Source organism: Typopeltis vanoorti, chromosome 3, assembly GCF_054136105.1.
Source record: "Typopeltis vanoorti isolate ZY-2024b chromosome 3, IOZ_Tvanoo_1.0, whole genome shotgun sequence".
Classification (NCBI taxonomy): Eukaryota; Metazoa; Arthropoda; class Arachnida; order Uropygi; family Thelyphonidae; genus Typopeltis; species Typopeltis vanoorti.
This window is the reverse complement of record NC_143551.1, coordinates 96,017,688-96,031,780: the sequence shown is the minus strand read 5'-3', so window position 1 is coordinate 96,031,780 and position 14,093 is coordinate 96,017,688. Positions and strand designations below refer to the sequence as shown.

The window sequence follows — 14,093 nt, the reverse complement described above, 5'->3', positions numbered from 1 at the left end:
GCAAACTAATCGTGACACGATAATCTAAAATAGATATGCTAAGAACAACGGTAATTAGCTTATTTCTCACTCAATGATGGAATATGCAGAAAGTTGAAAGAATTCTGCTTTTTTAATTTTCCCAAAATGCATAATTTCTTTATATTGATCTAAAACTGTAACCTAAATGTTTTTCAGTTACTTTCTCAGTTACCTCCGCATCATAAAGACATCACTGACTCCTTCTGTCAGACAATGTTTAAGAAAACCATTAGGAATTCGAAAAAGCTACTCGTGTAGTTATTGCACATATAGCCATAACAGCTTTATTTTGCGCTTTTATGATAATTATGAATGTTGTTCTCAACATTTTAAGAAAAACCATTTTTGGTTTCTCATACAAGGGTGAAAATGATCATGATAATTAATAAATAAATACTAATAAAAAGTTATGTATCATGTGTGACTTTTTTCTCCATATGTCACAGACTTATAAACACTAACATCTAAGTATTTTTTTATGTTACATCTATAGTCCGTTAATATCGCGGGCTATATTTTTATTTTTTATATTATTTTTTTATTTTAATTTTTATTTTTTATATTTTTTATTTGTATTTGAATTTATTTTTTTACATAATTCAGAAATCGTACTTAAGAGACCAAACACGGATTTTCTTCCAAGACGCTTCAAGCCTTCAAAGTAAGCGGAACAGTGGTCTCACATCAGACAATTAAATTCATCTCCGACCTAAATGTTAGAAACTGCATCGGCACTGGTAGTTACACAGATTAAAACTTAGTCATAGCAATAACAAAAGGAGTTCACCATATGTGATAATGAATATATCACCGTGATATATCAGGCGACTGTGGTATTCTATGCAGGCTAACAGCAAAAGTGTGTGTGTGTATATACATATCCATATCATATACAACGAAGCCTCATTCGGTATCAGTGATGCCTTATAGCACCCGATTTCCTTCTAGGACGCGGAGGTGAGAGCGGCTTCACTCCCAAAAAACAGGCCCATCAGAAGAACACACACAATTTACAGACATAATACACTGGCCTCATAGCCTTAGTTGCTTCCTCAGTAAATCCACACAACCACAAAAATAATATCTAAAAGAAAGCTCTAATTAATGACAGAAACAGACGCTCGATCTACAGTCTAACAGCGAGAATCAATGAAGAGGTTCAAGTTTAAACATTTAGTCTTCGTTATTGAAAGAAAAAAAAAAATATATATATATATATATATTTGGCAACCCATGGTGCAAATCTTATAGGTTTGAAAGTGAATCTATATTTAAAAGTTTGCACGCGCCTGAAAACTGATACTAAGCTCGTGAATTTCGTCCAATGCAGAGAGAGAGTTGGTTTTAGAGTAAAGGTCTAAGTACAGCAGCAGGAATAATAAAGCTATTTTAGTGGTCTAAAATAGACACACATTATGGTATGTCGTGATCGTGTTATATCAGAAAAGACAGAATTTGGATTCAACAAAAGGAAAACTTCTAGTTTCAGTAAGAATATATTTCTGAACTTTATTCACGAGTATAAATTCTTGTTCTCGATGATTATCTTGCGATAATCAGCGAGAACAAGCTCAGTGTGCAGCAGATTAACTGTTAACTGCGTTGGTGTGCTGAGAACAGAGGTGGTGAAGGAAACATGGACAAGTGCCCCCTAACAAGTGTTCACAGAAAAAGTGAATTAAAAAAAAAAAACAAAAAAAAAACGAAACCTATTTTTTCAACATGCCCAGTTTATTCGATATACTTACCTAATAGTGATTAGTATTCTTTGTCAGCCTGAACTCACTTTGGCGTCACGGAGTGGAAAGCATTCCACAGATGCAAGCTCATGGAGACTCGAACGCATCTCGCAATTTTCTCAGATTGGACTGTGGTACATCTCAGTCACGAACATCTCATTCCACCTCATTTCACAATAATCAACTGACTGGAGACCCAGTGACTGAGCAGGCCATGAAATATGGCGGGGCCAATCACATGGAAGGGTACTTTAATAAGCGTAATCAAACTAGTTTCATTTAATTTCACTGAAATTTAATTCTGATTAACTGAATTAATCTAATCTTATTATTATATTTATGTGATACTTCCAAGGAGTCAAGAACTCATCTCGGTAGGACATTCCACACAACCCAATGTTATACTATTTAACAGTCTGTCTGCACACAAGCGCTATTATCTACTACCCATTAAAATTACTTTTATCTATAAATTGCATGTGTTCTCTGGACGATTTGCCCGTATGTGGAATGAACACCCCTGCTACATGCGTATGAGTTACTAATTCCCCTCCAACTGAAAAAAAAAAAAAAAAAACTATAAAGATTCCCTTTATCACGAAGAACCGATAGCAGGTCTTCTTCCAGTCGAATAGCGTAATGTTCTCATCATTTCTCCAGCGCTAAGGAGGCGCTTAACCTACGGATAACAACGTTCGAGTGGCTGAGCTAAATAATGACTGTTTCATTAACAAACCTTACTACTAAGAAAGTTTTATTTAATCACTATTATTCTGAAATAATATCTGAAACTAAAGTAATTCTGAAGATAATTCTAAAAATAAAGTGCGAACAAAAATTAAAGCAAACCTGACCGGTGAGAACGATACGCATACATTCGGTTTCGAAATCGCATCAAATGGCGAAACTTCGATTTAGTTTTAGTCTCCCTTCTCCGCAACAACGTCTTCAGGTTCTAAGTTGTTCTGAGAGTTCTACCATATGCAACATTACAGATTTTTAATGATGGTAGAAAACATCAAAATAAACTAAAATTAGCCCTGCAAGAACTTATATCTGGTTAAAATGAATAAGATATTCGACATAGTATCAAAACTATGATAGTGGTCAAAATGAGGCATATCAAAATTAAGAGCTTCGGTACGGCTCTTAATGTTTTCATTAGGTCAGCCTGTTTTACTTCAACTTGCATCGCTGCGTTTCGGGGTTTGGTAGTTAGGCCCATACGTTTCAATTCACAAAGACACAGAATTCGTTTTTATATCACACAATACAGGCTGCCCAATCAGCGAAGTGTCGAAGGAGAATAATTTCGTTCACATAATTCAGTTATTAATTATATTTAGTTTAAATAAGTTGCAGTTATAAACACGTCGACGGATTAAATGAAAGAAGAGGACAAGGTCACACAATGATAGCTGAAATTCATCTAAGTTATATATACATGTATGTGTATATATATACACATACACACTAGCCATATAATATAAAATAGTGCCTGAAATTTACCGGTTACACTCTGAATTATTATAACTAACGACACTGCCAACGAATGATGTTAACCTTTTTTTTTTTTTTTTGTAAATGAAATTAATTCGCGCGATTCTAATGCATTCTGAGGTGCTGAATCCAAATCTGCAATTTAAACAATTCTATCACCTAAGGATTATTTGTAGAGATGATGTGTAAGCTTTTCATAGGTTTTTGGAATACTTTATCATGAAAGAGTAACAAGTTTTTAAATGATTGTTCTTTAACTTTAAGAAATTTCAACACGAATAACTACAACTATGGAAGTATAAAATGTCCTTTAACTATCCTTTGTCATTGAGACCCAACAAATGTAGGGTGTAGTTTGGAATGGAAGAATAACGTGAACGCCTCTGAATGTTATCTCGCACAAAGGCATGCTGTAACAGTACGTAAGAATTCTCATTGTTCTCTACAATCTTTGAGTTACTCGTTTCGTTAATTTATTATTATTGCCAGTTTTTTTTTTTTTTAAGAGGCTGTAAAACAAATGCGGACAAGTAGTAACAACATAATTCATGACTGCATACGTTCGTTACCAGGAGGTGCAAAACATGGGCCCCAAGGAGGTTATTCATTATTGTGGCACAACTTGTAAAGTTAATTTGACTCGGGAAAACTGGTGTATGATTTTTTTTTTTTTTGAGGGTGTGCCACTTGACTTTATTGTTCTTTAATTGTTTGCTCACGGTTTTCTCTGACAATGCTATAGAAATATCTGTTAAAATGCATTAATAAACAAAGTGTTCTAAGAAGCTTTATTTCATTAAAATAACGCTAAAGCAACGACTAAGCTTAAATATAACGTTGAGGTGCTAATTATTTAGAGACTTTTGAATTAAAAAGAAAGCTGATACTCTAATCAAACTTAAAATTTGCAGTAAATGACAGTGTCCCACTCATTACGAAAGATGTAAAGGGTGAAGCATTTATGCCTCACTGTTTACATCTTCAAGCAAGTGTACTACTATCATCGTCAGATATTGCAGAACTGATGGATGATGAACCTTTTGCTTATGAGACTCTTCAATGCATCCAAGCAGATAACAGTAATGAAGTATAAGGACCAGTGCGATATCTGTACCACATTACAGAAAATTAGTTTTAAACTAATTCAATTAATTATGGGTATGCAAGAAGGGAGGAAAACATTACTTTTTGTGTTTGTTAAAACTTTGTTAAAGCATTATGCAATGCACTGGTAGAACTCAAACTAGAATCCTAAATTCGTTCAGACATTCTGCTGACGGATTTCCGTTTAACAACAGAACTGAATATTATAAAGAACTACTTAGCCGATTTACAAGTACAAGATGGTGATCAGAATGTCACTGATGATACATTTCATTTCACAAGGACTTTTATTTAAAAAAAAAAAAAAGGCCCAACAGCATAAGAAACCGTTGCAATACAACATTATGAGAAAGGGACAATGATATCAGTGAAAATGTAATGCCACCAATACGATGATGGAAGACTACGGTTGGTCTCTCTTGAAAGAGAAATATAGGAAAAAGCTTACAAGCGGAAGCAAAATACCTTCGAGTATTTTCTGCATTTTTTAGCATTTTTTCTTACTTATTCCAAATATAGTAAAATATACAAATATTCGAATTTTCGATTTTTATATTCATTTTGCAAAACATGTATTTTATTGACATTTTTTTTTTTTAAATATCATGAACTAGTACGTCAAGCATATGTTTAGGCATATTTGTGTCAAAGAATCTTGATGAGTTGGGAGAGAGAGAGAGAGAGGTAGGGAGGGAGAGATACATTTTAAAATTCTGCGGTAAATTTAAATTTGAAGCAGTATGAGCAGAAATTATTATGAAAGACAAAATAATACCAAATATTGATATTTTTCAAATATTTTGAAACTTCTGTCGAAGCGTTCCAATAATATATTCTGCGGATGTAAAATAACAATAATAATATTAATGCGCTATTGAGTTCGGAGACGCATAATTATCTGGAACAGCTAAAATTAAGTTACTCCCCTCCCCGGATCATCGAATATGTCAACTATGTATTCCAATAACTAGTCAAACATCAATTATTGTTATTCTTTTTTAAAGGACAATTTAGAACATTAAAATAAACAAGATAGCAAATGGAATGTCATGGCGATTGTCAACAAAAACTGTTCACTAGCCTTCTGCTGATATATTTTTATAAGCTAGGCACCAGTGAAAATCTGGATTTAAAAAAAAAAAAAAAAAAAAAGTTTTCCAAATAAACCAGTTTTACTTTGTATAAGGTACTGCCAATAACGTGAAAATTACTGTACTGTAAATCTGACTAAAATAATAATGAGCACGTCAACATATCAGGAGTAGAATCACTGGCTAAGGAATAGCCATATTCTTGAGTAGATTATTCAACTTACCTTTCAGAATAAGGCCTTTCCTCATGAAGGCAGCACTGCCGCTATATGCCAGTCAGGACACAACTACGAATTTCGATCGAAGAAATACGAACAGGTTTATACTCTGATTTTATTTTCATGTTATTCCATATATGTATATATATTTAATCGAAAAATAGAAGTCCTACCTGAGTAACCCTCTGTGCAATCCGCGAGCCAGAAGGTTAGGGTGATAAAAGAGCCCAAAACAACGACACAAAAGTTTCAAAATGGATTGGTCGCTGCCATCTTTCTGGAGGTAATAAACAACAAATACCTGACTGAAAGAAAAATCATTCTGTTACAAATCACTTGTAATGTCGCACCAAACTATGAGCAATGTAACATGTCTATATAAAAGTCAAAGTAATTTTTAGTATGAATTTCAGTATGAATTGTTAGTAATTCAATATGAATTGCTAAAATTTTATACTGAAAATGTGCTACATTCGAAGAAATAGAGAAACGATTTATTATTATATCAAAAATACAAGTAGGAATTCAGAAAGAAGAGACTAACTACTACAGCAATCTGCAGTGGCTCTTCAGGGTAGATTTCTTCCCGATATTTAATATACGTGGCTTTTTCCCAAAAAAAAAGTAACACGCATTTTTATGTGAAGGTCTTCATAGTAATGTAAGCTGCATGTATGCTACAAAAATTTTGATATACATAGCGTCAAAAATATTTATACAATTCTAGAGCTATAGATAGAAGAAAATAACTGTTCTAAATATCTTAAACCGGAAACAATAGCACATGTGCACATCACATTAACGCCGATTCTAAATCACCCGTCAGCGGGGTGCTTCCTGAAGGTTCCAAAGAGAAAGAAATCACAGGGTGCAAGACAGCGGGCCAATGCACTGCCTGATCTAGAATCTCCAAGTTATATCGTCGTATGTGCTGTACCTTTACAGCATCGTATGGCGTTGTAAAGGTACAGCACCTCGAAATATATCCATGACGTTTTCTCAGTATATTTCCGCCAATGGCGGTTAATTTTTGGCACTGCGGCGTACTTAACATCCCGAAATCGAATCATATTTAATTCTACATATGACCATGTTTCCAATTGTGCTGTCATCATACACTGATGGTGGTGTGATCATACGGCGCTCATGGAATGTCACCTCATGGTCGCATGAAGAAACAGAAGATGCAAACGTTCCCCTAAGCCTATTCAAATATCCTCCTAATAATGATGCATTGTCACTTGTAATGTGTTCCTTAGCTTCTGAAATACTACTGGACTTGGATTTTCCTCAATGACGTAGGCTCTTTTAGTTTTTTTAAAAAAAAAAAACTCCAGGAAATTAACTTAATTATCACGTCCGCAAAAAAAATCAGTCTCTCTTTCTCTCTATATATATACGTATATATATATATATGCGCTTGTAGGAATATCCTTTCGCGTCCTAAGATTTATTCTGTTATCAGAAGAGAACTTGCCACTTACTGTAATTAACGTGCGAGAATAAAAATTTCTAGTCTAAAATGTGATTCCATGAGATTTTCGTGCGACGTGTCATTTAGCGAAAGCGGTAGCCATTAAAGAGAAGCGAATTTTTATGAAGATCGGAAGAAAATTGCAGGAAGTACAATTCAGAAGAAACTTAATAAAGAACGACTTCAAGTTTCGTGAAGATATCAGAATCGATATTTTAAAACTGGAGATGCTCTATTAATTCACTTTCAGATTAGGAGGGTACTGTTAACATCTGGATGGAGGAATAGACAAATTTAAACCACTGGAAAAAGAAAGATTTACTGTAGGAAAAAAAAAGAATTTAAAGAAATTCATTTGGCATCAACTCTTATTCAGGAAAGGATAAAATATTCAGAGGTAACAATATAGGCAAAAACATTTCTACGCTATTAAAAGTCTCGGAAGATACACCATCAAGTCTTGAAGTATAATCGAGATTATGCGAAATGAGTAGCCTTGGTATCAAACTACTTAAAAAACACGAAATCATATTTCATATGTTCGAGCGTTAACAGTTCTCTGATTTATTGTTCCGATGATCCAAGTATAATAATACAAAACAGTGGATAGTACTGTTTCGAATCGATGGTTATCATTAGATACCACGCTGAAACCCAGAATGGCATCACAATCGCAATTTCGGCGTTTCCGTATTTGGTCTAGCTACTCACTGATGAAGCCTCAATAAAGGCTGAAACCGGTCTGGGTAGCCACCTCCCACCATAATGTAATAACAGCATACATTTCCTAGGAAATGTGTTTTTAAATTATGGAAAATACCAAGAATAGGGATCAGAACTTTACCACCTTTGCTGCGAGTTGCCCGAGTTTGTACTACGTACTTGGACTACTTGCATTAGCTCACGCTAGTAGTCACCGATACTTTTATAGTTTATTATACTATATTCGGCATGAAATTCTCTGATTCCAATCTTTGAATTTCTTATTCGGTTTTAAAACAATGTGGGATTTAATATCCCCTTAATTTAAATAGCGTTTCCGTATGTGTGTGTGTATATATATATATAAGATAATCTCCAATGGGTGTAATGAATGAAGCTGCAGAAACCTTTTAAAAAAAATTCTGTAAAAAAAGTATCGTGTAAGCTATTTGACACACACATAGATAGCTATAAAGGTGTAAAATGTAGAAACTGGTTAAAATTTGCAATGTTTATTCAATTTTCTAAATTTTATAATAAAGATTACGAATTTCTGACCAATTATAATATTTTTGTATTCACCAAAATGCGCAGGAATTGCCTGGTTTTTACTACTAATATGATGCCAATTAAATATTCAGTAGAATGAAAAGAAGTTGCCTGTCATTCGGTATATTCTTCCTAAGATGTGGAGTTTGGATTCCAGGTACTCGATATATCCCTAATATATATTTTAAGAAAAAATAGGTATGTGATGTCATCATTTTAAAATGATTTTGATATTTATCAATGATGATGAATTCACTACCGCTGAGTCTCTTCCTAATAGGATTAGAAAACTAGCCTTATAAACCTTCAATGCTCTTTCACATTCTCCAAAAGGAGTAAGCGAGCCCATTTAGCCTAAATTTTTGAAGACTAGTGATAGCTCAAATCTTAGCCAATCATACAGTAGCAGGCCAAAGACTACAGTGATAATGGCATCTGGGATGGAGAGTACATCACACAACTGCCGTCTTGTGGTTCCTTAACACTAACACAATATATTGTGAGATAGTGCTAGTTCTATGGTAGATTTTCTTGCGTTTATGGGGTAAAAAATCCTATTTTCTGGGAGGAACGCCTAAATCGAGAACCGGTCGAAGAAAGCTTAGAAAAAGTTTCTCTAGTCGGTGACAAGAATCGAACTAAGAGCGGTCTTTCTTTGGGCGGCTTTGCTAAGAATGCAAACGTTATTTCCACAGGGACTACAGAAGTCTCATTATCCATATTTATTTATATATGTGGAAATCGGTAAGCCGCCCATCTCTACCTCTCACCACTGTTGAGGTTGAGCGCATTCTCACAGCGTGCTAGATGATGTTCCTAAATCTAACCAGCAGCTACAAGGATTGATATTTCCAGTCTGCGGAGTTAAAACCCGAGTTTTTTCTGGTAGATGAGAGAATCTTTCTTAATATATCAAACGTCAACCAACTAGGGTATTAGTTTAAAAAACGAATAGAAAAAGTCCTTCACCATTAGAATCGAATGATCTTTCTTCGGCAGACGTAATCATAAGGTACCCACCTAGCCTCCAGAGACTATAATCGTATGTTTGTCAAATGCATAGCATTCATGGCCAATCTGCTGTTCTGTGAAAGAAAGGAAAAATAGAAAACTGAGCTATAAGCAACTACATGTTGGACTAGCTAATTTAATCTTGGCTGTCTAAAGAAGGAGCTATTATTAGAATTTTTAAATTTACAGAGCTCATGTACCATTTCAAAACCAGTTAAATAAATTAGGTTTTACGAATTTTATGAATCAACGATGCATAAAAACGTGAAGCAATGCGTTATATATGGTCTACAGTGAGGGAGGAGAGGAAATACGAGGGTGATCTGAAAAGTTCTCGGCCTAACAATGAAAAAACAAATTTATAATTTCAAAATTATTTTTCGACATAATCTCCCTTAAGACTAATACATTTATTCCAACGATGCTCCAGCGCCATTATCCCGTCCCTGTAGTGGTTCTCATTAAGATCAGCAAAATATCCCTCTACAGCTGCAATCAGAAAAACGCTGACCAGCGAGGAAGAGTTTTAGTTTTGGGAAGAGATAGAAGTCAGAGGGAGGAAATACAGGAGTTTAAGCACTTTCTCATTTCTTTCATGTATTATATATTATAAACAAACAGTTTAAGGAGGCATCAGACAAAAATCTTTTTTTTTAGGTTAGTTCGCATCTATAAATATAAGTTTTAAAATTAAATTCCGAAAAGTGAAACGTAAGATAGCAAATCTAGAAAAAACTCCCTTGTTTTCGCATCGCAAATCTAGGTATTACATTTCTATTATTAGTCATTGTATACCGACATAAAGCCCCCGTGTAAGCTTAAAAGAAAAGGAAAAAAAGAGAATTGCGGAGGCAGAAAAGACAACTATTGGAAGAGCTCATCTGCTCCAACAAAGCAATGCAATACTCCGTCAGACAACAGACCACTTGACAATAAAAATCTCTGGAGGCCCTTATGCTACCGACCACTTACACAAAACCAGCTTACAACACACAATGCTCGAATGATACTAGAGTGAGTGACTGTAGTGCACGAGACTTCCATTAAAGGAGTGTAATATGACTGCCACAAGGAAAAACAGGTCATTGGATGAATATATGTTTCCATTTTTTATATTCGCAGTAACACGACAAGTTAATAATAGCCACAATATATACGAAATCCCAAACTACAGCTTTTGTCTTATTAAGGAAAGAAAAAGCGTCTTAAGGCAAAAAAAAAAAAAAACTTTATCTACGATTTTGCGTCTTTTTTTTTCAAACAGACAACTCTTTCAGAACAGCAAGTCACTTTCCGCAGCATGATATGCAATAGATTCGACATCCAATGTTCAATAACGACTGGAATTCACTTGTCTACATCGCAGTTTGATTAAATAAAAGAAAAAAAAAACAGAAAAAAAAACTTAAGCTACTCGACTCTTGAACGGATATATTTCTGAATACATTTCGATTGGAATTAGTTTTTAGGTTCAGCTAATACATCAAAACTTTTGAAAAAAAAAAAATTATTGGTAACCCATACTACGCTTTAAGAGGGAAGGGTGCTCCAATGATAAAGGGACCTTGTAGTTTCGAGTAAACGCATACATAAAATGTATTTTGTTTTATTTTATTCTGTCACTGTAAATATCATACATTTAACATTTATGGAGACTATATACATAGTATCTTCGTTTATCAAATGAATACCCACTCAAATGCAGGTTAGTTTTCTGAGGAAGGGCTAGAAATTATTTTAATAAGATACACGCTTGCAATTACTTCTTGCTAACAAAAAAAAAAGGTTGTTACTGAACACAACAAGAAAGAAGAAGTGAGTTTTTATCATCTAGTTTCTTAAGGCGTTCACTAAAAGGATAACACTTTAGTTTTGCTAAAGCAGAGATCCATAACCAATAAGAGGTTCATTATTTGCTTTTAGGCTTCCAAAGCAGGATTTATAAATTAAGTTTACAGTTACCTGAGTAGTAATCTTTATATGCTTTGTCTATTTAAGACGCTATGTTAAAATAAAGGTGATTAGCGGGTAGTGTTATAACAGATACGGTTTCGAAGCAATGACAACTGTTGTTAATGTAATGGGATGTCTGTGAGCGTACAGTAGCAATTCTTCTTTTTTTTATTTATAATAATCGCCGTTTGCTGTTGTTATAAATGAAATATTATACGCAGGCCCTCAGTTAGTTGCTTGTTGTGTTTGTTGGCCAGCGCTGACGCCTGCTAGTATTGTTAGTAACATCGCCTCATCTGCATATTAATATACAGGTATCCCTTGCTTAAAGCGGGATTTGATTAACGCGGCGAAATTAACTGCGGCAATCCCTTGATATGTGCGCCTCTAACCCTGCGGAGCTCGCAGCTGATTGTAAAGATTTGTGATATTTGATAGTAAATTGTATCTGAGCGATACCGCGACCTCCGATGTCAGTATAATATGGTTTAGTTTTTTTTTTAATTCTTTGTTCAATAATTTCTAGATTATAACTGCAAATAAATAAACCATCATGTATCACTGAAATAGAGAGCCAAAGGCTTATTTATCATACATGTCCTCTAAGATATGTGCTTTACATTATGGAAAATACTAAGGAAAATGATCTGGAGCTTACCCCACCTTTACTACGAGTTGCCCATAAAGTTGCTTATGCTGGTATCTGCCAAAACTTTTATTCGGCACGAAACTCTTGTAGTTTCTATATTCGGCTATGGAATAATGTTGGATTCAATATCCACTTAATTTGTACCATCATGTATTATATTTGCAGTGTTTTTTCTTTGTTTTATTGGTTGTTTCCGAGGTCTGGAGAGTCATTTTGCTTGTTATCGTAGAATTTATGCCGATAAGGAAAAAAACTAAAACTGTTCAAACCACTCTTGATAACTTCTTTTGATAAAAAAAATTGCAGTAAATAATGTAGGTACAAGTATTTATTAAACATTTACTTTGCATTCATTTTTTATCTTTCCTAAAAGAGTACCATATAAAACGAATTATTAATACGGTAATCAATCATGGACGAATTGTAATTTTTACCATTGATTATTAGATTTGATTAACGCGATTTGATATACGCGGTAACATCGAGGGATTAATTAACCGCGTTAATCGAGGGATACCTGTACTTATGTTTGTGTGATTAGGTTGTTAATATCATTTATGGTTATGTTGAAAAGGCTCAGGAGATAATATTGCATCCTGAAGAATTCCATGTTGTATCTGCATATAATTTTGCTATTTTTATAAGTTTCTGTCTGAACAGATAATACCTAAACAAGGCTTAAACCTTATTTAAAAAACAACTTATTTAAAAAGCTTATTTTTTTTCCAGAAGTATTTCATGATCAAGTGCTGTCGAAAGCGTTAGCCAGACCAAGTGTAAGAATAACGATATGTAGTGCTTCTTGATTTCAGGAAACCGTACTGGCGTTATATTTCAGCACGCAATTTTGAGGTTATGTGTGCATTACTTTTTCAAGAATTTACAGATGACTAGTAAGCCAGATATCCAGTCTGGAAATAATTACTTTTTTTGTAATTATCTGTAGATAAGCATAATTATTGAGGTTGGGGGATAATACCTGTATAGAAAATCATATCACAAGTCTCAAAAGTTAGCTGTAACAAACATACACGGTAGCAATAATTAAACTTCCCCTATTCAGAGCCTTACGTAGCTTGATCTAACAACCGGAAAGCCATCAAATTTGGTACGGAGAGGGGGGGGGGGTGGATATGGCGCTGATGTAGCCCAGGAAGGCGAAAACTTGCATAAAATGAAGTTTACTGGCATCATAAGAGCTATAAAGTAAAAGGAAAACTTCACAAACGCATTCTATTGATAGTCGTGCTCAACATGTGCCTCCCTTTACCATATCGCGCGTTACACGTAAAGTTATTTTACCTTAACGAATGCAATGCATCAATCGCTCTCGTTGGAAAGCGGATACGTTAACCACTTTTACCCAGGAAATGAAAGAATTATAAAGTTAAATTATTTGCATTATATATTGTAAAAAATTTTTTAAAAATGTTCATTGACTGGCACAATGCATTCATTTCTAAAAAAATTATTTTCTTTTTCTTTCTTTCTATCTATCAGCTGTAAACATTAAGTAGTTCAGTAAATATCCACAAATTATTATTAACGGACTTCAACAAGAATATCTCCAGGATAGCAATGATGAAATCCACAAAGAGCAGAAAACCAGCAACACTAGGTGGCATTACTCCTTATCTTATTCTTTTTACATGCATATCCATACACAAATACAAAACCATACTGAATGTTTAAAGTGTTAAATTAAATAATCAACATAAATTATTACCCATATCCTACAGCCACAACACTTAACATTCATGTTACATGAATTCACAAATCATATAACCAAATTGTGAAGGCCGTTCCATTATTTCCAACCTTAATCAAAAATGAACTTCGTATATTTGTTTTCTTTTTATTATGCTCTCTAGAGCATAATAAAAGCTCTACTAGAGCTTCTTTCAGCAAATGCAATAAACTCTTGATAGTTTTAGATATACCATGAATCCACAGACTTCAATTAAACTCTTTTCCATCTTTCTTTCTTCCTTCTATACGTGAAGTGTTTAAACCTACAATCTGCAGATCTTTATTAGTTGGTCTATCAGTATGATTGCTGAACTTAAATTCCATTATCAACAG

The 14,093-nt window shown here is 34.1% G+C and overlaps 1 protein-coding gene across 6 annotated transcripts in view; it reads right to left on the bottom strand.

Annotated features, from left to right (window-relative positions):
- Window positions 1-14,093, bottom strand: part of LOC150108403 (protein O-linked-mannose beta-1,2-N-acetylglucosaminyltransferase 1-like) — a 378,713-nt gene that overhangs the window by 98,304 nt on the left and 266,316 nt on the right. For all 6 annotated transcript variants that reach the window (XM_090415822.1, XM_090415823.1, XM_090415824.1 and 3 more), the window contains one exon: window positions 5,847-5,978. In XM_090415822.1, the coding sequence (XP_090271948.1) occupies window positions 5,847-5,978 (132 nt within the window). The remainder of the gene's footprint in view (window positions 1-5,846; window positions 5,979-14,093) is intronic.